General features: G+C 39.4%; 1 protein-coding gene across 1 annotated transcript; it reads right to left on the bottom strand.

Annotated features, from left to right (window-relative positions):
• Window positions 1-6,665: 6,665 nt before the first annotated feature.
• Window positions 6,666-23,658, bottom strand: bsk146 (brain specific kinase 146). Its single transcript, XM_064323012.1, has 4 exons — window positions 23,132-23,658; window positions 13,814-14,039; window positions 11,878-12,080; window positions 6,666-10,993 (listed from the first exon to the last, which is right to left on the bottom strand). Exons 2-4 carry the CDS (start codon window positions 13,983-13,985, stop codon window positions 10,196-10,198), a joined length of 1,173 nt encoding a protein of 390 aa, XP_064179082.1. The 5' UTR covers window positions 13,986-14,039; window positions 23,132-23,658; the 3' UTR covers window positions 6,666-10,195.
• Between the last annotated feature and the right edge of the window lie 1,230 nt (window positions 23,659-24,888).

The following is a 24,888-nucleotide window of genomic DNA, read 5'->3' as shown; positions in this document are numbered from 1 at the left end:
TCTGTCCTATTGGTTATGCATGGTAGCTGCTCTGTGGAATTAAGTGTCTTTGTATTAGGCTCATACTAGACGTGTTTTCTTAATTCCAATTCCACCCTCCCCCCGCTCGCACACATGCACATGCACACAACCTTTGGTCTCTGGGAACAGCCTTTGTGATAGTCATCTGCACCTCCATTCTGATCTGCACAATAAATTATTCAGGTCCTTAATTGCTCATTTCTGCGTTTATTTTTTCCCCATTCTGATGTTACACAATGAAAGATGTAATTGATATAAAACACATACCATATCAGTATCAAGCAGGAGATGTATTATGTTTGAACTCTTGGCATAGAAGAGGGAGAAATGGGCTGAAATGTGCTGTTGACCACTTACTGTCCTTCACCTTCATGTTAGACAATCCAGTCATGCCATCTGGTTTCAGTCCTCAAAGGATGTGTAGACTTTCAGTCAGCCAGTATTCCTTGGCCTGCTGGTGTGTAAGCCCAGCAGTTACACACCAGGTGCCTAAATCCTACCAGGTATCAGCTAGAGAGTAGTCAGTCCTTTGCAGATACTTTCTTGTGTAATAGTTCGTGGGAAATAGTCACTGGCTTGCGGGTGAGTGTATCTAGGAGTCCAGTAGCTCAGCTGTAGCGCTTTCTGGGCTGGTGTAGGTAGAATACATTTTATGAGCCCCATATGGGAGAAAATACAGCAGGAAATCCTTTCAAACATGATATAATCCTGACTAGAGCCAAGTCAGAAGGCATGCATGTCTTCATGAGAATTCAGTGTTTGCCACGTTGCTTAAATTTATTTTTTCATTTTAAATGTGCTGCAAATAAAATGCTGAAACTGAGACTACGAAGAGAGTCTTGGGCGTTGTCACAGTTGCTCATATATGTTATCTTGTATTTTGCATTGCAGTGTGAAGTCTTCTATTTTGGAGGTCTGTGAGTTTCAGTAGGTGTTGATCACTTTCTATGGCATGGTGATGTAACCTGCTCAGAGTGGACATTTGACTGTAGCCCTGTGTTATACCTTATGTGTTACTGTCTGCAAGTGCCCCAGAATCACACACCGCCCAAGAACACGTGTTCACATTTGACATGCTTTGTTCCATCTGTCTCATTTCAAGTGTTGCAATGGAATTGATTTAGTCTTATAGCTGCACAGGGAAAGCAATCGAAATGCTTCCCCTGTGCGACATTTAGTCTAATAGAACACAGCAATGCATCCTTTTTTAACCTGCTTGCTGAAATTGAGGGGTTTTCTTTTTCGTTTTGTTTTAATGGACAGATTTTCTGTATGTATGAAATTGATCTAAATCTCAGGGTTGAGTCTCAGTAATTCTAATTGTTGTTCTGACTGATGAGTCTTCAATTCCTCCTGCATGTTTTCGCTCAGTCTTCTGCTCCTTTTCTCATTAATTACAACCTGAATGGATGCTATGACAACAGTCATTGTTATGGCTGTTTGTTCACATTCCTCTACACCAGTTTTTCCTGGATGTGTGCATTTTTATATTTGGATAAACAGCTGTCAATGTAAACTTTTGCTTTTTTTTTTTTTTAAAGCCATTTGTACAGGTTTATGATTTGTAATTAAATTATGCCAAGCATTGTGTACTATGTGCAAAGGTAAGTGTTAAAGATGTGTTGCACTTATGAAATGAGTATACATTTGTCCTAAATCATCTTTGTGCATCAAGTGCTTTCATTTTGAAGCTTGTTACTGAAGGCAGTTCTTATAACTCAGCAACAACTGGCCTGTGGCGTGTATTTTTTTTATTTTATTTTGAGTCATTTGTCTAATTTGTACAAAATAAAGTGTGTCCTCCAACATGAAAAGTGTTTTAAGTTTTGCTTTTTTTAAATATATAATTTTATAAACACTGTAATTCACAGGTGGAAAGAGCTGATCCAAATCTGATATTCTTATACTAATACTTAGGGGGGAAATGTGATTTTAAATTATATTGATACTATGAACTTTTAAAGATACCAGCGAAAGTAAATTGCAAATGTACTTTGTTAATTTAAAATGACAACCTTTCTAATTTTTCAGGAAAATGTGGAGTTTGCTTATTGGCATCTGTTGAAATGGACAGCATTATTGAATGCAGTTACTGGCAAATAACTAGTCAGTAATTCCTTTTTTTATTTCTTTTTCAGTTTTCAGAAAGGGGAGTAATGAAATGACAAAGCCAAATATTAGGGATATTTCCAGTCACACCATCTTCATAACATTTGTCTTTTTTTGGTGCTACCTTTGTGTTTCTTTACCAGTATATGGGATATTATCTTCCCTTTGTGCATGAAAACCAAGAACAGCCTTTTTATAGGAGTAGAAAGAGGTGTAGCCAAAGTACAGCCCCAATGACAAAAATTCAAGCGAGTAGCTTGGAAACCACTGCTCTGTTCAAACTAATGACTGAATTTCCTCGCCATATGTGGTATTTTAGATTGAGGATTGGTTTGGCATAATGTTAAAATCCCTCTCAGCTATGCTGTGTGTGATCCAGTTCATATGGGCGATCTATAGGGTATTGTGACTGAGGGAATTTTGCCATAGAGTAATTTGTTGTACTTTTGAATATACTGTGCAGTGCGTAAGGAATTGGACAGTGACACATTTTTTGTTATTTTAGCTCTCCAGCACAGGATTTGAAATAAAGTAATGAATATGAGGTTAAAGTGCAGACAGTCATCTTTATTTTGAGGATACTTACTTCAGTAATCGGTTATCCGTGTAGGAATTGCAGCCATTTTTCTACATAGTTCTCTCCTTTTAGGGGATCAAATGTAATTGCAAAATTATTTGCTCAGCTGTTTTTTGATCAGCTGTGTTGTTGCATTAGTCCATGCACAAGAAAGCTAACAAAAGGTCTGGAATTGATTCTCAGTGTGGAATTTGCATTTATAGTCTGTTGCTGTTGTCTCAGCATGAGGGCCAAATGAGTGTCACTGCCAGTAAAGCAGCCTATCATGAGGCAGAAAATTCTTGATAAACTCATCAGAGACACAGCCGAAACATTGGGTTTGTCTAAATCGACGGTTCAATACATTGATAGGAGCAAAGAACACACCAGTTAGCTCAGCAATGGCAAACAACCTGGTAGACCATGGAAGATAACTGTAGTGGATGACCAAGGGTAAAATTTTGTCAAATGACTTGGCAAACTAGTAAAATTTTGACCTGAATACAGTATTTGTATGGTGTTTAATTTAGTGAAAAGTGGTATCTACCACAGTGTCGTTTCTTCCAAAATCACATTCAAAAATTACTACAGTATATATAAGGCATATTTAAGTAGAAATACGTACAAATTAAGTTTACCTTGTTATTTGGTGACTACTGTCTGTAAGTGTTTAAGTGCTCTTTCTGCAAGGGACATTGTAATGATGGATTTGGCGCCTTCCTGTGGTCACATATATAGTCGGTTAGTAAAAAACTGCTTGTAGTGGTTGGAAGAGGAAAAATTGTAAATGTCATAATGTATCAAAAGTAACAACCCCAGCAATATGAAATCAAAGTTCACCTGGGACATTCATGATCTCATTTTTAAAAAATGACATTGAGATAAAGAATGTACATGTATGAATGAACCGAGACAATTAGTTGTATGGTAAATGTAAGTAGCAGACAGTGCCCCCAAATTGTTTCCCATTAAATTAGTTATATAACATGCTTTTAAAGGTAATGAAGAGGTGTTCTTGTTGCTGAATAATGACATTGTGAATGACATAAATCATAAGCACCAGAGGCTGTTGGCAATGGCCACGTCAGCTTTAGCAGACGCAAGGCATGCTGTGTTTACCTTACATAATGAGGTGGAGGTGGTACTGCACGGTTCTCTTGTTAAACTGAATAAGTGAGGTGATGCTATATAGCTTACATCTGCTTAACAGGTCTGCTGCTATTATATATGTGTTTTTGTATGACCTCTAGACCTCTTTTGTTTTCTGTCGGTACATTGGAAGCTGTTGGTTTTCAAGACGTATCATTTTTCATTATTATATTCAGTATGGATTAGTTTCAGCTGACTGCTGTGTTGAGGTCAGAAAGAGTGTGATTAGTGAGATTCAAACTCTCTCTGCTGCCCACACTGCAAGTGGACTTTGAATAGCAGATAGTGCTGTCCTCTCTAAGAGCTGGTACTTGACCACTGTAGCTCCTAGTGATATCATCAAGCCTCACAAACATGAGCCACGGAACCTTATTCCCTATTAATATCTAAACTCCCATGCCTTTCAGCACTGATACATTCGTTAATTGTAATGACACTCATTGTATGATACAATTGTAAAGTCTGAACATTTCAATTACAATGCCAGTCCATCTCAGCTTCAGAAAAAAAGGATGTTTTAGCAGGCTGACTCCTGCCCACACAACAATGGTATCAATAAATACAGGAGGAGCAGCACCAGTTTATTGCCTTCTAATATTGCCAGAAGCACCGATGAATATTTGAAACAGAAGGTCAAAACCACGGAAGACATATTTTTAAGCATATTATTTATCTTTCACGGTGAGCAGTATCCAATGGGAGCTGAGCTTTAGGTTCAGCTTTTCCTGAAGCAAATCAGCCTTGTGTTTTAAGACTGGGTGTCTATGCCTATTAGCTCTCATGATGAAACCTTATCTCTCTTGTTTATTTGGCAGATTAAAGGAGAGAGGAAGATGAAAAGCCTAGTTTGTCTCATTATGCTGTTTTCCGATTTAATCCTTTCGCTCACATCAGGCTCACTCCACAATCATTGTGTGGCCTCTGGAGACAGCGTCATGACATCTTTGCAGGTTGTTGTCAGCATGGGACATCAGTCCAAAAAGCAAAACCACCAGTCAAACACTGCAGTCAGCACAGACCAAGCAGGAACTCATTTTCTCCCCTATCAGTCACATAAAGATGTTTCTGAACAACCCAGTGCTCCAACATGCAACTGTATGAATATACTGTATAATTATATTTTACATGGTGTCCTGTTTTGATATTTTATTACCTTGGGTCCTTTACCAGGCTCATTAGTTCCCTGTATGTATTAGCTGTATCTGTATCCAGGGCTCTGATCTCATTGTGTTCAGTTGAGTACAGATAGCAGTACAGTAAAGCAGCCCAGGAGAGAGCTGTGCATTCTCCAACATCCTTGGATTCAGGAAAGTACTGCTTGGAGATTACTGGATTAATCAATGTGTTTGTTTCCTCATTCAAACACTGTCACGGTCACACAGTTAGAAGCATACATTTCACAGAAGCACATGACAATGCTCAAGGACACTCATTAATGTGCCATTTGTTTTACTAGTCATGGAACCTAAATTATAAATGGAAATTGACATTAAATTATTTTGTGTTTGGAGTTACCAAGAGCAAGAGTGGGTGGAAGGTGCACTGATGTGGGAAGGGCTGCTTTTTTTGTAATTGTGAATTATATGGGCAGCTGGGGTAACGCCATCTCTCCTCTCCACAGTTCAGCTTCTCACGTGCATGAGTTCTAGTAGTACATACAGACAGGTGACAAATTGAAGGAAAAGTGTCTTAGTAGGGTGTTGGTCCACCACAAGCCAAGGGGTTGCAGGGGGTGCTAGAGCTTATTCCAGCATGCATTGGGCGAGCTGATGTCTTTCCCATTGATCTAAATGCAGATATCACTTTAGTTGCTGTTCCTATTGAAACATTATAGAGCAGTCTTTGTGACTGAAGCTCCTGCTATCTGTGCCCCAATAATGAATCCTCTTTCAAAGTCACTTAGATCTTTTCCTCTTGCTGTCTTGATCCAAAATTGAGGTCAACTGGGCCTGCTCAGCATTTTTATACATGTCACAGAGCATGATAGGATGTTAATTGCTTGACTGTGTCATGCAGTACACCTGTATGGAAGCATCTGCATTCGTTATGCTTTCCCCTCATTTATACAGGTTTTTCCTTTAATTTGTCACCCGTCTGTATGTTGTGCTGTTACTGCATGTCAAGGGTGCGTGCATGTAATATGTAATGTATATGTACATACAGTATGTATATATTTATAGAAAGTGTTTGGGCTTTCTTCTTCTGTTCTTCTCCATCCTGTTAGCGATAGCTGTCGGCTAAACATGACTGGGGGCCAGCATGAGCATGCTTTGCAGTAATTGCTGTGCAGGATGTGTGACGCTCCGATGATTCCCATGCCAGAGGTCAGCTTCAGTGGGCACTCATCCCGTTTGCAGATTACAGACCAGATAGCAGCTAGATTCTGGGTCCATTTTACACTATGGTAATACTGGTGGGGCACAGATCATGGCCTCCTCCCCTTTTCCACACCATTCCTTCCTACTTTGTTCATTTATTAATGAATACATTGCTTCTATTTATGTCCTCTGAGAATAAAAAACATTGACAAGTGTGCAGCTACAAGTAATGCCACATTCAAGAAAAAAATGCCCCTAATAACCACTAATACAAATATTTTAATTTAAATGGGCAATCAGAGCCCAAGCAACTGCTTTGAAGATTAAGAAATGTGACAATGTACTTGTTACTGCTACCAGCTGGCTTCCAGTACTGAGATATGATGTAATTAGTGGCAATCTTCTCAATGTCTGTTCTGCCAGCATGTTCCACTTCCTGTCTCCACCAGGCTGCTGTCAGCCCTCAAGAGCCTCTCACACTTCAAAGGGAACAAATTCAAGCGACACTTCAATGTTTTATTTTGCTTTATTCTGTTTTTATTTTTGATTAAATTAGAAGGAACTTACAGGAAGACATTTGTATTGCAATGACTGCATTGGACACGAGTTCCAGCATTGTGTTACCTACTGGCTAAAACTCCACTAAAAACATGGTGCATCAAAATATGTCACTTTACAGAGAGACAAGGAATTTCAACTACATTACTGGCAACACATTACATCATGACAGTTTTGCTGAGGCCTCTTTGTTCAATCTTTTTTTTGTTGTTGTTTTTTTTTGTTAATGGCATGTGACAGTGCCCAATTGCCCAGTACCACTGATGATGCTCGTTGAATCAAGATTGAGCTGCTGTTAAGAGTCTTTGTGTCAGAGCACACTGAGGTCAAGTTAATGACAGGGTGTAGTATCCAGCCTTGTCCTGAACATGTCCTGAGCACAGAGTGAGGACACTCTACCACTATGCAACATAGACAAGGGATTGCCATTTTGTCATCACTGGAAAACAGTCCACATCATGTAAGGGAAAACGTCTCCTTAATAACTGTCAGGAGACCTGCTTCTACACTGTCAATTGAAGGGGATACTGCAGCCTATACATATGTAATTTTCCACAATGTATCTCCAGGATAATATCCTAAATCCATGCAAATATGTCTGGAAAACACAAAAACACAAGAAGTCTATTACAAAATGTCTTTTTTTTGTAATGAGGCATAAGTCATACTTGCAGCAGGAAATTAATTTAGCCTTTGAAGTAAGAAAACTAATATCTGCTTCTTCAAATTTACTTCTTTCAATCTTGGTAAGTTTTTTCTGGAAGTTAAATCCCATCAAAACAAATCATTTAAAAAATCTCATTGCAGTAGTACAAAAGGAAGTCCCTCTATAATATCTCCACACAACTCAGCAGCTAATCTCTACACGTACTTCCTTGATTTTGGTTAGACAGTAACACAAGAACAACAGCATACAAATACAACACATTTAATAAAAACTAACAATTACTGGTTGTCGCTTTTTTTTAGCCCTAATTTGTTTGAGAAGTCATGACGACAATTTTCACTCTGGAACATTATGCAAGAAATTGTGCTACAGCAAAATTTCACATCACAACAATCTGCGCATATCTTTTATAGACACAGTTCAGTTTTCATAACGATATGTTTTTTTAATCTCCATGCAATTGAAAAATGCACTTTCATACGTCATCGCTGACTCTTTTCGGCTGTACAAAATTAAAATTTGCAACAATGCACCATAAAACAGCTTCATCAGCTTAAAAAAAAACAAGAAATCAAGAGAACATGTAAAAATACATCTCTTCAACATATTTCAAACAAATATGTATGTTACCATGTACAAGAAAATGTGCAGCCTAAAGTTTCTGCAATGGAAACTATCATTGTCAAAGGAATAAAATTTCAAGTGGCAAAAAAATGGACAGGTGACAGGACAGTAGCCTCAGAGCAGGCATCAATTCTGTGATGCTGTTTACAGATTTATCATCTATCATCGTGTTTTTAAGTGGAAGAATGTCATTTTTCCATACTTAAATAGAACTTTTAGGTAATGTTTTGGCAATGATTCAATTAGGGATCATAGTTACCTCATCACAGGGTATCCATATGAAAGCAGTACCTCTAAAAATGACATAGCAGTCATATTTTAGGAACATGGGTAAGAATATATGCAAATTCTGCGTTTCTCAGTGACCTGAAAATAGTTTCTGATGTGTTCAAAGTTACATAGTCTCACCAGTTAAAGTCCATCAAAAAGCTCAGATAGAGTGACATAGGAAAAAAGAGCTATGCCAGTGGAGTACAATACACATGGGAGATCACAGCTCTCACCAACTTTTGCGCACTTATATAGGCTGCCTGCGCATGAATATAAATGCCCCTTTACAACCATTACAATTAACATAGTAAAGTATGAACCCCATATGGTTTATTTTCACACAGCAACACGTGAAAAGCCTCTGATACATTTCATCATGGTGACACCAACAGTCTGCAAACCTCCCACCCTCTCTGTCTGTCTGTGCTCAGCACACATGAGTGGCATCTGGAAGCACACGTGCACATCCCATCACATCGCGATGGAAGCCTTGTGGGGTGTCCAAGCTGGTGGTCAAGTGGAGGAGACATAAGGGATGAACATCCCATTGGTCAAAAATCATGCAAATACTGATAATCTCACCAACAGTTAAAGTAAAAAGCATGTAATGCTACTATAATCTCTGCCGACTTGTGTTAATGACACAACCAAGATCTCCAGAAACTTTGATGAGATCTTCCTTTGCCAAGGAGGATTAAATCCATGAGTTAAACATTGCAGAATGGCTGCACGGTGCCAAATGTGTTTGGCACAAGAACAATAGCAAACCTATTAAAATAAGTATTAAAATAAGTCAAATGCCCAACATCTAAAGCTACTTTACAAAATCAATAGAAAAAATATATTTCTGAGAATACAGGATTCAAATAAATAAATAATCAATTAATTAATTAAACCCAAGGCAAAAAAACCTGTTGCACTACCTTAGTGAATGTTCAGCTCACACACATGGAACATAGACACACACTCACTCACAGATGCACACACACACACACACACACACACACATGTTCACTCGCACACATGCACGCACACACACACGCATGCACACACGCTTGCACACCTGCACACACACGCGCACAGTACCAGAGTTCACATTGCATTTACAGTAAACGTCACAACTGATGTTCACTTCAATTCATTGTTTTTCTTCAGGAACATTCTGCAAGGTAATCTTTTTTTTTTCTTCTTTTTTTAAAGTGCTGCATTTCAAACAGCTTCGAAAATACAAAGAAATAGATCGGTCTCGTTTGTCCATCTGAATTTCTTGGCTCTGCTTAAATCAGTCAAATGTTCTACTTCTTCCAGCATCTTCTGCGTGCATTTAAAAAATTCAATTCTTGTTCTTTTTTCTTTCTTTTTTTGCAGGAAATTGTTAAACGTATTGCTTTAAGAAATAAGTTTTGGTCAACTTAAAAGCTGTAACAATGCCAGTACAGCAGCTCAGCTGAGATTGCCTTTCCCTTGTGTATTTTCATGTTTTCTTTCTTTTCTTCATTAATTGATGATGTGTTCCTTGTTTAGCCTATTTGACTGTAAGCACTGAAATGGAAACTGTATGCAAGCATACGCACAACTCCCTAAGACAACATCACAACTTCCCTCAGAGTAACAGAGCTGAGGTTGAGCTCCAAGAGTCAGTGTTGTCTTCACAAATGTTTGTTGGGGGAGACAGAGGTTGCTTCTTTTGAATAGCTTAATGTAGTTATTAATGCCAAACAGCAGCTGTAACTAGGAGGGTTTGTGTCTTCATTTTTTTCTTAATTCCTCTCCCCCTGTGCAGAGTGGTCCTGAAGTTTTCTAATTTTCTATTTTGTTTCTGATCCTTTGATTTTATGATTGCTTCAGTATGTCTACGTGCCTGTGTGTGTGTGTCTGAGAACATGGGGAGGGAGATAGTCCCATGTCCACACTCAGCACTCTCTAAACGCAGATCTCGATGGGCGTGGTCACCAGGATGCGGCTGCTGGCGGCGTTGTCGCGGGGCACGCGCTCGTAGCTATTGGTGGACGAGAGGGAGCTGTTGGTGGAGACGGAGGAGAAGTGGTGGGCCGCCGGCTCCATGATGACACCGCCCTTGGCCACCCCGCAGATGGGCGACAGCGTCTGCTGCTTCATGCGGTCCACCAGCAGGTCCTCTTCGGATGAGGAGGAGCTCAGCTCGGTCGGGTGGCCGTTCCCATTCTCGTTGTCCAGCATCCAGCAGTGGCTGAAGTAGCCGAATACCTCCTTGACAGTGCATCGGCGCTCCTGTTCGATGGACAGCAGCTTGCGGAACATGCGCAGGGCCTCGTCCGTAAAGCGTCGCCACTGGGAGGGCACAGTGCCCGTCCGGCGCCGCTGCCACCGCACAAACTCCTCGTAAAAGGTGTCCGAGGGCAGGGCCTTCTCCCAGGGGAAGTTGCCCGTCAGCATGCAGAAGAGGAGCACGCCGAAGGCCCAGACGTCCGTGCTGTAGTCCACGCAGAAGCCCTCGTGCTTGGACGCGTCACACAGCTCCGGGGCCGTGTAGGGGATGGTGCCGCTCACACGCTTCACCGGGGAGCCGGCCCGACGCGTCATGCCAAAGTCCGACAGCTTGACCTTCCGGCACTCCTTGTCGAAAATGAGTATGTTCTCTGGCTTGATGTCGCGGTGGACCAGCTTCTTACAGTGCAGGTAGTCCAGTGCTATAGCCACCTGGTGGACACAGCGTTTGGCCACAGTCTCAGGGAGGCCCACCTGTGAAGCATTGCAGACAAAAACCCTCACTTTCAAGGAGACAGTATTACAGACAGGCTATGTGAGGCTACACGGCACAAGCACACAGACAAGAAAAGAATAGAACTGAGCACCTCCGTTACTCCTGAGGCGAAATTTCCTCTCAAGGAACACACAAGAATGGGAAAACTGTTCCAAACACTGCACAGCACTACTCAGAATCCAGCGTCATAGTACAATTTTCAGCATACAATATTATTCCAAATAATAAACTATAGTATCCACTAATTATAATTCTCTAGTACCATATTTTTCTCTTATAATTATTTTTATTTGGTTGGTCTTATGACAGGATATTTACTGAAGTATTATGCACAAGAGAACATCAGAATTAACCCATGTGGAATTTGAACTTTGAACTATTTGAACTATTTTGGCTGTGACCCTGTCTTTGTCAATTCAATATGTTTCTGCTTAATTTAGAGCTGATAGTGTCTCTGAGGTATTTTTGCACCTGTTATGACTGACATTTTAAGCCTGTTACTTTTGTTTCTTTACGCTCTCATTTATATAATGCTATACATCAAACACAAACCTGACTAAAATTATACTTGGCTAAACAAAAAGCAGTCAAGCAAAAACCTCAGCAAATTAATCTTTTAATTATGAATCTCTAGTATATGTCTTGTGATGCCCAGTACACAGTGTGAGGGTGACAATTGAATTGTGATGTTTAGTAACCATTGGCATGCAGCAAAAGCCTGAGAATGACATTTCAATGAAACCAGACTGAAACATATATTGTAAATAAGAATACAACAATGTATAATAATGAACAGTGCTCTCAAACAATGAAATCCTCTCTTTCATTAGACCGAATCCTGATGACATCCAATCCATCATACCTGTGGAGGAATGATGTCAAAGAGGTCTCCCGCAAGGGCGTACTCCTGGGCAAAGACATAGTAGTCATCTGTCTCAAACGCTATTCCAAACATGTTGATGATGAAAGGGCAAGGTGAGAGGTAGAGTGAGATGCTGTACTCTCTCAGAAAACTCTTCAGTTTTGTGGTTTTCTTTCTGAGGAACTTCAAAGCCATCTTTGTGCCTGGAAATGAGAAATTTTTAAGAAAACAGAAATGTTTCAGCAACTGGCAAATTGCTAATCAGCCTACTTAATGCCGTAATGATCAAGCATGTTTAATATATCTGTAAAACTTGCTCGCAGGGCCCTGCAAAAAATGATAAATTGAGGTAACTAGGCGAAATGAATTGACTCTTAAAAATTGGTACATTTTAAATTATAGTGGAATTGAATAGTAAATATTTTCTACGCCTCTGGCTTAATGACCACATCTCATCTTTTACATAACAGCAGAATAACAAACAGAAAGCCTTAACTAGGACAGCCTCTCTTCAATGAACAGATCTGAGGAATTAGAGACTGTTCCACATAATAACAAACAATATTAATGCGTGTCGGGGGGAGGGGGTTCACAATCCTTCTGAGAATTATTTAAAAAACTGTAACAAACACTTCTGTGCATTTTTTGGTTTTGGGAAGGCAAGTCAAATTGAGCTGACTGGAGGTAATAATGTAAGCTAGTAATCAAGAGAAGATGACACCAGAAGAGTCCAATCTTTCTGCCACAATGGCATACTTGTACAAAGTGACAGGAAGTAGACAATACTGCAACACAAGAAGTCCTGGAGGAAATATGCCCAAAAACCTGAGGAAAATTACCAGGCATCTAGTGAAGCTTTTTCATGTTAAACACTGCTCGCAAAACTGTTCCTCCGGTTGGTTTACACTACTCACAACAAATAACAACCACTCAACAGCCACCTGCTGTTCTCTATCAACCAGCTTAATAAGGAAGCTTCTTGCTTATGCTTTATTTACTATTACAGGGGTTAATTTTTAGGTTTGTTTTTAATATATAGCTCCTTGTAGGATCGATGGGTTCATTCTTTATACTATATTATGTTTTATTATTTATATTATTTTACTCAATGACCAGAGTTTGAAACTGTGAAGCTGTGATATGGTATATAAAATGGTCTTATCATGTGTAGTCAATACCAAACCAATTTCCAATTGCTAAAACAGACATAGCTCATATTTAACTGGTTCCTTTTCACATATTTTGTCATTATATTAAATCTGTATTTTAAAGACAGTGAGCTTCATGAGAAGGCTGTAAGTCTCTTTTATAAGGCAGTCTGCATCAGTAATACCCCACTGCAAGGCCTCATTTGAAATGTTATTAGGCTATAAAGCCATAAACCTGCTCATACAACAAATACAATTCAAGGGATCTCAGATGGAGTGAATATAAAGAGCCCAGCACTGCGATTGTGTAGCCTAGCAACATGGCCGCCCAGGCTTTCCATGTGATGCTCCACATCAAGAACTGTAGGACACTGAAAGGCATTATAGGATTCTGCAGACAGTGCACACCAGAATGAAGGAGGCTGAATGGAAGTTGGCTCTTATTGCAGCCCATAAATCGACTGCTCTACGAATACAGTGCAAACCAATTTATGTATTTCCTGACTGTCAATTCTCAGATTTTTTTTTTAATTCTTTGAATTAATTAATTAATTGATCTTTAGTTATTTGCTTAAAAAAGAAAGCTAAATATAGAAAGATTAATTCCAATTAAATAATTTCTAGGAAGGAACAAATGCTGCCAATTATTGATAAGCTTTATGACATTAAGTGTACATATTTGTTTGAAGTCATTTGATATGCTGTATAGATTAGTATTGAACCTTACATCTTCAATACATCAAAAATGTAATGCATATTTTCCTAATGACCAGATCAGGCAAGCTTACCTCTAATTTTATGGATAACCAAGTCCACCTTCCCATAAGTCCCCTTGCCCAGCTCACGTATGACCTCATAGTATTTGTTGACCTCCAACTTCTCCAGGTTCTGGGCTGCAATAAGCTGCAGTTCTTCCAGGATGTCGATGGATGCCCGGGACACAAGGGGAGAGGAACTCATTCTTACACAAGGACAGGCTACACGTGGAGTAGGATGATTGGCTGGTTGGTGTTACTGGGGGCAAGAAAAGAAAGAAAACCATCATGTCATTCATGTGACCTCACAGTATTTTTAAGCTAGAGTACCTGCACATCAGAAAAGGAAAGTCTGTTAAATGAATTATAAGATCATGCAAAACCACTGCTCAATACAATCCTTGTTATCATTTTACTTTCGCTCTGAAGATAATGCTTGGTAAGGTATCATTTAAATATTAAAAAATCATTTAATATTAAAAATCAAAAACTTGAAAGTAAGGTTAAGAAGAAGGATGCATCATTTTAATGCAACCTTATCACATTTCTCTTTCAGCATCACAGAATCATTAAAGCCAGCTTTGCCCTATTTTCAAAAACACACTTACGGCAGCAGATGCATTTGGCTGAAACAAATTGCCACAGTAAGCATCATAAAAAAAACAAATTACTCTGCACCTTGGCATCAGTTTCGCAACAACCATATGTAGTAAGAATATGTAGTACTGTAGTAATATTTTATAGTAAATATTATTTAATATAATTATTTATTTGCATGCAAAATAAATGTTTTGTAAGATACTTTAAAGAAGTAACACAGCTTTCAATGACACAGTAATTGACACAATTAAATATTAAGACAATTCCACAGATTAGGCGTAATTGTGTAAAACACTGACACTGCATAAAATCTGCGCAGTAACCAAGAACGATTTTTATGATGCATTTCATGATATCAAATGTATACATTTGCCCTTGTATCCCCCCCCCCCCCCCACACCGCATACACACACACACACACACATACATACTGCTGTCTCATTATAGTTGAATTTAAAGGAAGGTTATTTCCAGATGAATACAATTTCCTCTTCCATGCTGTTTTATCCTATTCTAAAGTCAAAATACTTCAGATTTACATATTATTTCTGTGTGCTAAGATGAAGCCAGCTCAACATTATATAACACAACGTTTTGCACATGGAGCAAGCTTACCCAATCCCAGTTCTACCAGAACCCTGGCTATTTACAATTCCATCTCATCTATACAACGGCATGAAATGATTCCATTGTCCCTTTTACAGTAAATGAGAATGACTGTTACTTACGTTATTGCTACAAGCATGCGGTATTCCCATTTAATCAACTCTTGCGTAACCCTTATATCCCCAATAAAGAATTAACATTTGCATTCAAACGAGAAACAATAAGTTGCCATTTCCACCTTTGATATTTCTGACAAAAAGAAAGATAAATTGACTTGATAAATTAACCATGAAAAAAGGAGCCTGTAGTTTTCAAATGAATTATCTGCTTATTCATTGAAATATTTATCTATGTATTTATTGTGCTCTACTCTTCACAACTACAAACACACTACTGTCTCCATGTTGACTGTCTCCATTCACTGACATCCCGACCCAGGTTATATAATATCATTTATCACAAGATCATCACAAATGATGACTGAGGCACTATACAGATATGCAGTGAAGATTGCAGGCAGTGCTGTGGTAGTGGTCAGCGGTTAGTTTTTGTAGATAGCTCCTATGTTGGCAGCACTGTGGTTGCTGTAATCACAGGGAGCAATTTGTTACTGCCAGAGATCAGAAGTGCTTAGTTTGCACTGCAGGTTACAGCACATGACAGGCATGTTGGTGTTTACGAAATAGTTTTGTTGTTTTTTCAGGCCCCTATCCCCAGCCCCTTGCTTTTTTCAACACATCAATGCTACCCTTCAGCCACTTCTAACAAAGAATTTTTAAAAAAATTTTTATATCAACTCAGGAATTCAATAACCTGGAGGTGGACTTATTAAACAGACTTCCAGTGGTGTTGGCAGCTGTTATAAGCACTGCTTTCTCTGTGTGTACAGGCACATCTCTGTCCAAAACAAAATGGAAGTTGTGTTCCTGCCATTATGATTCATGGGGTCTGAGCGTACTCCAACTTCTCTGCCATAAAATAACTTCACGTACAAGTGCAGGATGCCAGCCTGCCACAAATTCAATAGTCCCAATCCATCTCCGTAATGACAAGTGTCAAGCAGAGAAACAATGGGTTTCATTTTGAAATGCTTCGGTGTGACCCTGCATTGTATCTTCAACATTACATTTGGAAGGTAGGTGTTCCACAGCTTCTGCACCAGATTCGATATATGTTTCTTGGTACCATGTCATTTGCCGTCAGATTTGTGTTCCTATTGCACCAAACTTAGTTGATAGCCTGTTCGTATCTTTACTCTAGTCAAATATCAGACATGATAGCTGCACAGTTATCATTAATGCACATTTCGACTTCTGATTACAAGAGAGGAGACAGGAATGATGCACGAGCTGAATGAGGCAGGAAGTGTCTGATACATCCCGTCTGTTCCTGCCGTTTGGGTGAGAGCATCATTCAAGGGAGCAGAGAGCTGCTGAAGGACCCCCTGCTGCCTTGCTGATACCAACACAGGCCTGCAGCCTCCTGCTGGAAATAAGCAGCGCCAGGTAAAGATCACACATTCACAGATGTAGCTGGGACCCAGGCTGTGTGCCCCTACCACTCTGACTAAATTAAGGGCTTAAAGATGAGAGGGGGAAAATCAAGTGGAGGAGCCAATTAAAAAACATGCCTCTGATGCAGACTCAGCCAATACTCGCAGATGGCTTTGTCACTGGAATATTCATGTTGCTGCAGTTCCCAGGAGGGCTTCTGAGAGTACTGAGCTATGTTCATTACAGTAGGAGGTACTGACTGTTTTCTTCAATGGGCAAGAGCTTCTTTGTAGCCTGGGCACCCAGAAACAGCCCTGCTACCTGCGTACTTGAGTCCATGCACTGGTAATGAATAAACTTTGCAGGAATAGCATCCCGCTAAATGGGGGACCTCAGAGCTGTGCTATGTTTTTTTTGCACTGGGTGTCAGACAGTATGCCCTTCACAGATTCCTCAAGTGCAAAATGATTGGTGGGGGCATAGCAACAGAATCATATTGAGGGGCCCCAGCTGTGTCCAGTGCTGCACTTAATGTAATACTGATAAGCCCTTTAATTCGTTAGAAAAGTCACCACAAAGGTTCAGACAGTGGTCTACAGAGTGTGTTATGGCACAGAACAATTACACACGTGTCATCTGGCCTCTTCCTGTATTGATGTTGACATTACCGTGCCATTACTATTGATCATACTGCAATCTAGCTTCGGTGGACTGAATAATCCTGGCTGGTCATCAACATGCCATAATATAAAATAGAGTGGTGAGTCACATTCAGTGATGCTGAAAGCTGCATTCGTGCTGCAGCCTGAGCACCAAGCAGCAAGCAAACACAGACCGCGTGCGGTGACTTGCTCTGACAGTGAAATCGCGGTGCGTGCTGCATCAACACTGCGGCTATGGACACAGCACCACACGGGTAAATGAACTCGACCACATTTTATGGTCTCTCTTTTCCATCTATCCAAAGCCGATTATAAGACACACTTCACAATTAATGACAGCACCATTGCAGATTCTGGGGAGACCATAATGAGCAGGGGATGAAAGCAGGACCAGAATTTAAACTATGGAACAATGGGAGTCTGATTCCCACTCATCCATAGTCCCCAGTGAACCACCACCCCTGAGAAAAAAGAATGACGCGATGAAAATATTCAGTTACATTGACCTTTTATGTTTGCCAAATCCCACCCTGTAGCAAGTGCTGTTGACAGCACAAGTGTTTAGCATTAATAATCATCTCTAAGGTTAAATCAATACCTCAGCACTGTGCAAGGCAGACAATAATAAAACATGAGCAAATGTCTGTATGTTGAACATCGGCAACAAAAATATAGGTGACTAGAACAGGTCTGTAAATCATACCTTCTCATTGAGGGATGAAGAATGGTAGTTACATTTCAGAATACAAGAACAAAACTAGACAAATCCTGCAAAGATTGCTTGAACACTAATATTGCTACAGCCAGATTAATCAACATGAAATCCTCCAGATGCTGACAGAGAGCTGGTCCTCTTTGTTAATTGCCTTTTTAATGCTTTTGAAAGCCCTGGTCTATTTTTTCCAGCTATTCACTTTATTACATAACACAATGCAGTTTGAATTTACAGAAATACATTTGGTACATTTCCTCTTTACAGTGGTATGTTACTAGAACAGCAGTTGCCATGTTTCACATGTTCCATAGGTACAAACAAAATCTTCTCCATGATGACTGAACCACACTCCTCAATGTGCTACACAAAGTGTGTTCCTTCTAGTCAACAGACCAATGCTACACCATTCAAATAACACATAGGGATCAAAAACATTCACCTACAGCACACAGAAAATGTGTTCCCCAGCTGAAAAACCTTTCAGTCTATGGAGCTAAACTAAAGAACACCTGAGGCAACTTTCAAGAGACAATCGCTAGACATGTACCTAGGACTGTGCAGCACAACTTCAGCTACACCTGCCTCACACTCCCCACTCCAGGCAATTCATAATCCTAAACCTCACCAAAAAAACACCAGGATGACTGGACTTGAGCTGCAGCAGTTATATTCTGTATACAACTGAAATTAAAACCACTTGGTAAATGGCAAAAATTGCAATGTCCTCAGTGACCAATTACATAAAATTTATTCAACACGTTTCTTTCTCTAGCATTTTAACACCTTGATGGAGGGGATGAAGCATCCTCTCGGCTATGCTGCGTTTAGACAGCAGGGGTGTGAAAGCTAGCAACTAAATGACAATCCTCCCTGCATGTCTGTGTTCACTTTAACAGCACATTCAGAAGAACAGATTAACAAAGCACTACCAAGCTAGCAGAACCACTGCAAAGCACCATGAGACAACTACTCTTTGTTTCAAAGAACACAAATAGTGAGAAGCACAGACAGAGAGTGCTGGAACCGCACAAATTTACCACTGTCGCTTATGTCTGTTTTGTTACAAGGTGGTAACAGAGAGCATGGGTTTTTTTTCTTTATATGGATTCAAACAAAATGAAAAATGAAATAGCATACTGAAACAGTCTGTCGTCATTTTCAGACAACAAACAGTGCACATGACCTACATTCTCACTACAGAATGTGCCATAAGCGCTTTTGATTATATTGGCAATCTGACTGGCTTAGAGCACGAGGGCTTTCTTGGTTGTATATTTCAAAAGGACTTATCTGATGATATGAGAAAGAGCATTTGTATTCCTTTCATGTGAAATTGTCCTATTTTTTGTACGTTTCAACCAGAAAATGCAATTCCAGAGCCTGAAAATCCCATAACCACCTTGAATATTATCCAAGTTATGAAATCCATAGCTGTCGACATCGAGACTCGCCAATTGCTATTTGTAGGATCATAGAAACATGCACAACTTTAAATAATATCTCTGTACTTTTCCTACACTGTATTTTACTTTATACTTGCCAGGGTTTTTACTGGCTCAAAATAGGGTTTAGGTGGTGACTGTGTGATAGCGACTGCAGACAGGCCAGCTTTACTGCCACCTTCAACTCGAGGCGTTGTCTCCCTATATTTAGCTAGATTTAGAATGTAAAGTACTGTAAAGTCTTCAAGAGACCACCACAATGCATTGAGATGTAGGCTATAAAAATAAAACGTGGCAAACATTTAGAATTGAAAGAAGTTAAATATTTAATGACGGTTTACACATTGTAAGTGCCAAAATGGGGGGGGGGGTGTAGTCTATACTGAAGAATTACCACATTGTAAGGGGTAATTCTACAGAAATGATGGTGTTTGGAATTGCATTCTTGAAATGCATTTAATTTTTGTCACTCAAACAAAGGTTACAACATTAATCTTTTAACTAAATGAATCCACACAAGCACCACCTTACTGTATTTAAATTATTTTTATAGATTCACTAAAAGAATGCTTGTACCTTCGTTTTTGTCACTGAAACAAAATAAAAGGTTTTTCAGAATTAGATTTCTCCATTCAATCTGCACATACAGGCAAACACTGTGGAGGTTAAGGATGATACAGTAGAATCCACTTAATTATTGCATAATTTGGGTATTTGCATAGAATTTCCAAATCCAAAACCAACCATTTCCCATTCATTCCATTGTAAAGAGATTGCATATTTGCATTTAACCATTATGGGATATTTTGGATATTTTCTAGAAATTATGTGCAATCACATAGCATAATAAAAATATATAAATATATGTTAAAAGCCCTCAGATGCATCATAAATGAACCAACAATTGCCCAACGATGTAGGCAGTTTTTGTTAAAAACACATCTATCATGAATGTCAGAGAGGGAACTCTCTGTCTACTGCTTCATTCTTTCATGCAATTAAGCGGATTCTAAGACAAGTTAATTTAGCATGTCTAAGGTAAACTTGAAAACAGTCAAAAGTTAAAAAACTTGAAATGCACTATAATTTATGACCAAATTGTACCTATAAATGCACGGGCCATCTGCAGCTTAGGCGGCTTGAAAAAATACTTTGGTGGCCCAGCTAAGACATTTTAATTCAGGAAAAACCCTGCTAGATACTGGTATAGCTAATTTAACATTTGCTGTGGAACTAATTTTTTTCTCATACAATAATTGGTTTCCGTGATCATAATTAAGTAGTCCAGTCAGGTATCAACTTGTATTGTATTAAAATTTCACACGTGCATTTTAACAGATTTGTACATATTTACTCATGCTATCCCATATGCCACGTTGGTCTGAGATCTTTCGGGATTTATTGTGTCTTAGGTTAGGTTTTTGAAAATATCTGTAAATATGAGTGGCTGCTTATGTTTTTGATAATTGAATTATTATATTATGATATCATTCAATGAAGAAATAATATAGTGTGTGTGTGCATGCATCCATGCACGTGTGTGTGTGTATGTGTTTGGGTGAACAGCCAACCAAATACATTGAACAATTTGAGACTTTCTTCTATACTATTAGAGGTGTGGCCAGAGCACACGGCTTGGAACCTTATCTCTCCAAAGCTTTCTGACTGTAACACAGGAAGAGTTTGCTTGTATAAAACTGGGTAAGACACAGATGTTAAGCTTCATGTTCAATGATTCTGAGAGAAGGGAAATTAACTAGATTCAATTATTGCTTCCATGCTTTACCCAAGATGAGTGGGCACTATAAATTGAGTAATTTTTCAGTTGAATAATTTAAATTTTTGCTCTCAGACACCTGTGCCTGGGGAAAGCTTGGAGGTGAAACCAGAATTTTTGTACTGTTCTTTTTTTCATTTTGATGCAAGATGTAAAGACAGAGTGGAGCTTCTCTGTTTAATCACTGATTCAGCTGTAGGGCCACCACTCTAGGGTTCCGGGGAATTTTTAACTGCTTCTCAAGCCTGGAGAGCCCCTAGTGTCCTGTTCTTCTCCAGGATGTACCGTACATACTGGTGTGTGGGCTGTTGGCTGTGAGTAGTAGTGCACATGGAGTGTTTATGGAGTTCTGGAGCACATCAAAGGATCTGGCTTGACTGCATCTCTTTTGTGTTTGTTCAGCCACAGCTCAGACGAGATGGTTACTGCCTTGCCTGGCATCTGCAGCCACAGAAACCGCTCTCCAAAAACAGGAGGAGCCCCAGACAGTCAGCAGCCAATCACTGTGGTCTCCTGATACATTTCCTCTGGTGCATAAAGAGTCTTTTGAGCATTTAATTTACAATTAAAGCCTTTAAAAACTGCACATTCAGTACTGTAACCATTCAAGATGAGGCTCTCCTTATCTTGTGTTCCATTTTTTGTTCTTTAATTTTTGCAGATTTTTTAAAGATATGCATTCAAGTAAGCATATACACTGCCTGCAGTTACAGAGTGCTGCAGGTTTCTGCCTGCTAGAGGCTATTGACAAATCAGACCCTTGTTTGAGGAGAGGACAACACATAGCATGCAGTTCCCAAGGCCCAGGATCTGCGCTGTTCTTTCTCCATTATTTGAGTCAGACCCAGCTCAGTCCACCTCAGCATAGCTGAACTACGGCTGCCACCGCTGGACAGACCTCTAGCAGCTAAGCACAAAGGCCTACAGAGGATCAGGCTTGGAATAGTTTCCATACCCCAGAATAGGGTATAAACACAGATGGAGAAAGAGACAGCTACTGATTAGGCTGTGCAGAATGTCCAGGCAGCAGTGTGTGATGACACAAATGCTGCCAATACAGTGAAATTATAATACAGAGCAAAGTGAGTGTGTAACTACATTAGACTGCACCAGCTGCTATGGGTATGACCATGAGTATGCATGTGTGTGTCTGCACGTGTGTGTCTGTGTTCAGACAGAGTGAGGGAAAGAGAGAGAGAGAGAGAGAGAGAGAGAGAGAGAGAGAGAGAGAGAGAGAGAGAGAGAGAGAGAGAGAGAGAGAGAGAGAGAGAGAGAGAGAGAGAGAGAGAGAGAGAGAGAGAGAGAGAGAGAGAGAGAGAGAGAGCAATGGGAAGAGAGATTGAGAGAGCTTTGAGAGTATGTGTTGATGCTGTCACAGACAATGCAATCACTTGTACAGCTGTTTGTTAACACCAGTGTGGGCATTTGTTTGCACATACACACATGACACATGATGTAATAAACAACCCCTTTGTTCATCACATATTTGCACACATACAGGTTTGTTTTAGCCAGTGATTCATTAAACACAGCATTTTGCTTTTGTTTAGACAATCTGCCTGTGAATGTTAACATTTGCCAATTACAAGGTAACTACAATTCACATATTCCCAAAATTGTGACAATATGTAACTTATGTTTGAAATAAACCCATTGTTCTCATCTAGCCTGTTTTGAATTTCAGTAAATAGCGTTGGGACATTGTAAACATAAATGTAAATACAAATGCAAACAATTAAGACCAAACTAAATATTCAAAAACGGATGCGCTACTGTTAAACCGAATCCACAGCTAACCAATTAAATCAAGTGTCTCACATCCATGACTCTTAAAATAATAGTGCATAACATACACCAAATGTAGGAATATATTCTGTCGTAATAATTAAGAATGAAGCATTGCATTAATAATTACGTAACACAAAATAAAGCATGCGTGCTTTTCATTCAAACCAAATTCACTTTTGCATGCGCCAGTACACAAAACCGTGCAATTAGCAATGGCGATGAAAAACAATGTATAGCTGATATCATTGCTATTCATCCGGTTACTTACCATTCAATCTGCAATGCACGCAGAGGCTTCTCAATGTCTCTCCATTTAAAGCTGGAAATTTAACCAGCAATAAAGGATGCCAGATCAATGTGTTCTTATTCTGTTCTTTTGTACATATATCGTTTAAATTCCAGATATTGATATCGACTGAAACACAGTCTAGTACAATTTCAACTTGCTGAGCGAGCCGATTCCTCTCTCAGGCTTCCTTGCGTTGCCCTATTGTCTCCGCATCGCTCCTGGATGAAGATTGCAGCCAAGCAAAGAAGCTGCGAAACCTCCAGCCCCCCGCATCCATCGGCCAATCGTAGCACAGATCAAGCAGCAGCAAACCCTGCCTGCTCGCCTGACTAGGAACGGTCTTCTGTCTCCGTCCAGATTAGGAACGCTCAACGCATCACTATGCGTAATACATTGGGAGTGAATCTAAATGCACAGGTTATTTGAATGGACATGGGAATGGAATCTCTCCATGAAGGACAGCGTTTTACCGAAGTGTATAGATTTTATGGAAACAGTCAGTGATGTATTTATACTGTACTGTATGGCCAATAAAAAAGCGACAAAGCAATCAATGCAAGTTGGCTGCAGTATGTGAAATGGCATTAATGCTTTCTGTTCTTGGCAATGGACAGATGTCACTTATTGCATGAATTAATATCTGATTCCCAAAACAGATTTGTGATGTAAGCTATTATAGCCCTTCAACTTGGCGAAGGTCTAGTTGCCCACCAAGGCACATAGGTCAACTTTTTAGAATTTTGTGAATAGTTAACTACAGGAACTTATGGCTCTAAAGTTTTTTTTTCTTCCTTTGGATAAATACCACCTCCTCTCTCAATTTTACCACTAACCCTGTTTGGTGAGAAGCACTCCACTCTACTATAGTTGCAAATAGTCAACTGCCAATTTCCATACTGGTTGCACATTGTTGGTGCTCCCCACTGAGCTGTATAGCAGTGCTCCCTGTGTGCAAAAAGAAGGCATTGCTCACATCCACGTCACGTCTGGGAAACATGATTACTTTTTGATTATTTTTTTCTTACAGTACAAAGTAGTTTGAACTACGTTGTTGAGTAACTGTTGTTTTGCAAGCTGCATTTCTCTTTAGAATAGCTTTGCTGTATTTCAGCGATGTTCAGAGTGAAGTAACTGGAAGTTTGTACAACTAAGCTTTCAGAATATTATCCTCAACACTGATTATCAGAAATAAACTGCATTACATCTAGTGTAAGAATCGCCACCAGTTTTATTTCAGTCCCCACACACACACATACACACACAAACTGTAAATCCATTTGCTAAAATAGTATAATATCATATTAACAACTGTAGTGATTATTCTTTTAAATTAATCACTGAATGAAATACACTAATTAAACTGTGGCATATGATTGCAATAATACAGTTCACGACACACAGTAACTATTTCTCGCACAAACTATCTCAACTGAATATAAATATAAATATAAATAAAAATGAATATTTTAGCCATCAAGTTTATTTCTGTAAAAGAAGAACATGTCTTGTTCAACTCCATCTACAGTGGAGCTGCAGAGGCTTTTGAGAGGGCAGACCTTAACTTGGGTCCTCACAGCCAAAGGGAATTATTTTGAAGGCATACACCTTTTACAGCAGTTAAAATAAAAGTTACCTATTTGAATCCAGGCAGCTGTCATTAGTGATTTGGGATGTGGATTATTATCACCTGAAGCATTGGTTTACTAGCCAAGAGTTCCTAGTTTTGCTTCAGCATC

Source organism: Anguilla rostrata, chromosome 2 (assembly GCF_018555375.3).
Source record: "Anguilla rostrata isolate EN2019 chromosome 2, ASM1855537v3, whole genome shotgun sequence".
In the NCBI taxonomy this organism is placed as follows: domain Eukaryota; kingdom Metazoa; phylum Chordata; class Actinopteri; order Anguilliformes; family Anguillidae; genus Anguilla; species Anguilla rostrata.
The sequence above is the reverse complement of the archived record's forward strand: the minus strand, read 5'-3'. Positions and strand labels throughout refer to the sequence as shown.

Excerpts from the sequence above, each read along its gene's own strand:
- bsk146 (XM_064323012.1), bottom strand. The coding sequence starts at position 13,985 with ATGAGTTCCTCTCCCCTTGTGTCCCGGGCATCCATCGACATCCTGGAA. Across the intron at positions 12,081-13,813 it reads GGTTATCCATAAAATTAGAG|GCACAAAGATGGCTTTGAAG; the intron begins GTAAGCTTGCCT and ends TCTCATTTCCAG. Across the intron at positions 10,994-11,877 it reads TTGACATCATTCCTCCACAG|GTGGGCCTCCCTGAGACTGT; the intron begins GTATGATGGATT and ends AATGCTTCACAG.